This window comes from Sinocyclocheilus rhinocerous, unplaced genomic scaffold (genome assembly GCF_001515625.1).
Source record: "Sinocyclocheilus rhinocerous isolate Xijiao unplaced genomic scaffold, SAMN03320098_v1.1 scaffold721, whole genome shotgun sequence".
Lineage (NCBI taxonomy): Eukaryota > Metazoa > Chordata > Actinopteri > Cypriniformes > Cyprinidae > Sinocyclocheilus > Sinocyclocheilus rhinocerous.
In genome coordinates, this window is record NW_015656165.1 from 248,309 (window position 1) to 250,223 (window position 1,915).

Here is a 1,915-nt window from a genome sequence, read left to right on the forward strand (position 1 = left end):
GACTGGCAGGAGTCAAGGCTGTCTGTGTGTGTTTTTAGACTACTGAACAGGAAGTGGTCTACCTCTTCGTTCCCACTCCAGCAGTAGGAGCTCTCATCGGGAAGAAAGGGCAGCACATTAGAGAGCTGGCACACTACGCTGGAGCCTCAATAAAAGTGAGCCACTTCTGATTCCCACTGCAGTTCACTCTCTCATTGGGAACATTAACCAGTTTGAAACGAAGCTTGAATGAAAGAATGTTTTGGACCAGATTGTATCCTAAGGCTTGTTATTCAGAAATAAGAAAACCTTGATGTTTTTTTACAGTTTTGGGCCAGCTGATGGAACTGCTAGTTTCACCAGTGCTGCATTGTCCCTAAATCTTACATTTGTTGATTTAGATGTGTTTTTGTTCCTTGCAAACTTTTTTAATTCTAAATGATTTATTGTGAATTCTGCTGAATTCTGCTCCAAGGTAAGCTGATTGACAGTTGTGGTTTTGTCTAAATTATAACGTGTGATTAGAAAAAAGTTCATGTTAAAAAATCTGTAATATTTTGAATTGTGTTCGATTTCCAGCAAAAGTGTATTGTAGTATAATGTAGACTTGAGCTGTATACACTGTAAAAACTGTAGGCACAGGGGAGAATATATGGGAAGTTGAAAGAGGAGAATTTTTTCACAGCTAAGGAAGATGTGAAATTGGAGGCACATATAAAAGTGCCTCTGACCGCCGCTGGACGAGTCATCGGGAAGGGTGGCAAAACGGTATGTGTGCTTGCTTTGTGTACATGTGATTGGATCACCAAAGACAGATGTTAAAGCCATGTGTAAACACACAAGTCAAGTGAGACAGATTGTTTTTTACACCTGGTAGTAACATGTCCCTTGAGATCAGATTTTCAAGGAACTATAACTGAATGTTACTTTGTGTAGAAAAAGTACAGAAAAGTAAAAATAAGCACACAAAGTTAGTAAAAATTGCTTTCAAATGCGACAAGTTTCTTCTTGGTGGAAGAAAGTTTCTTCTTCTGGTCTCCCAGACCAAGTGTCAGTCTCTGGCTGCATTTACACTGCAAGTCTTAATGCACAGATTCGATCTCTTAACCATATCAGATTTTTTTGGCCCGCCTGTTTACATTCACTTTAGACAAGACTGGTATCTGTATCTGTGTTTAAATTAATTCCCGCCCAAAAGGATTGTCTGCAGTTATCGCTTTACTATGCACATAGTAGACCTTCGGGTTTGAATGGCCGTGCTATTAAAATGTATATAATTCACGTCGAGTGGCTGTCATGAATGTTTTGCAGCACAAAATCTGACTGAATGGATAAATAACGGAAAATAGCAGTAATTTTCATTTGTTAGGCTATATTTTATCTACAGTTTGTTAGAGGTAGAATTCTTTAGTGAAGTAAAGTAGCACCAAGATGATATTTATTGTAATTAATTTGAATGAATTGAGAGAGAGAGAAAACGTGCGAGCGAGTGTGAAGCTTGCGAACAAGTGAAGCTTGTTGGTTTAATTACAAAAACTGCGAAGTTATCAGAGTTATCACCTCATTGCTGAGAAATATAATGTAGCTTTTAGTTGTTGTATTTATAAAATTCACGGGGCAGGGGTTGAAAACCAGCTCCTGAATGTACAATTTCTTACCTATATAAAGTTTCCATATCAATAAAATGTGAGCGCATACTAGAGGTCGACCGATATGGGTTTTTCTCTGGCCGATGCCGATATTTAGAAATCAGGGCAGCCGATATATGATGCCGATTTTTTTGGCCGATATGTTTAGCCGATTTTCTTTTTTTTCCCCATTCATCTCATAAAAGTGAGTTTGAGCAAATGATTATTGCAGGGTACAAGATAGTAATAGTAGTAGTAGCCTAATTCAGAGTAATAATACATGGCTCAAAACTTAAGCACCTTCTCAA

At 38.0% G+C, this 1,915-nt stretch overlaps 1 protein-coding gene across 1 annotated transcript in view; it reads left to right on the plus strand.

Annotated features, from left to right (window-relative positions):
* The window catches only part of igf2bp2b (insulin-like growth factor 2 mRNA binding protein 2b), a 42,289-nt gene that overhangs the window by 34,871 nt on the left and 5,503 nt on the right, over nucleotides 1–1,915 (plus strand). The window contains exons 7-8 of the mRNA XM_016527227.1: nucleotides 39–155; nucleotides 616–747. Of these exons, the coding sequence (XP_016382713.1) occupies nucleotides 39–155; nucleotides 616–747 (249 nt within the window). The remainder of the gene's footprint in view (nucleotides 1–38; nucleotides 156–615; nucleotides 748–1,915) is intronic.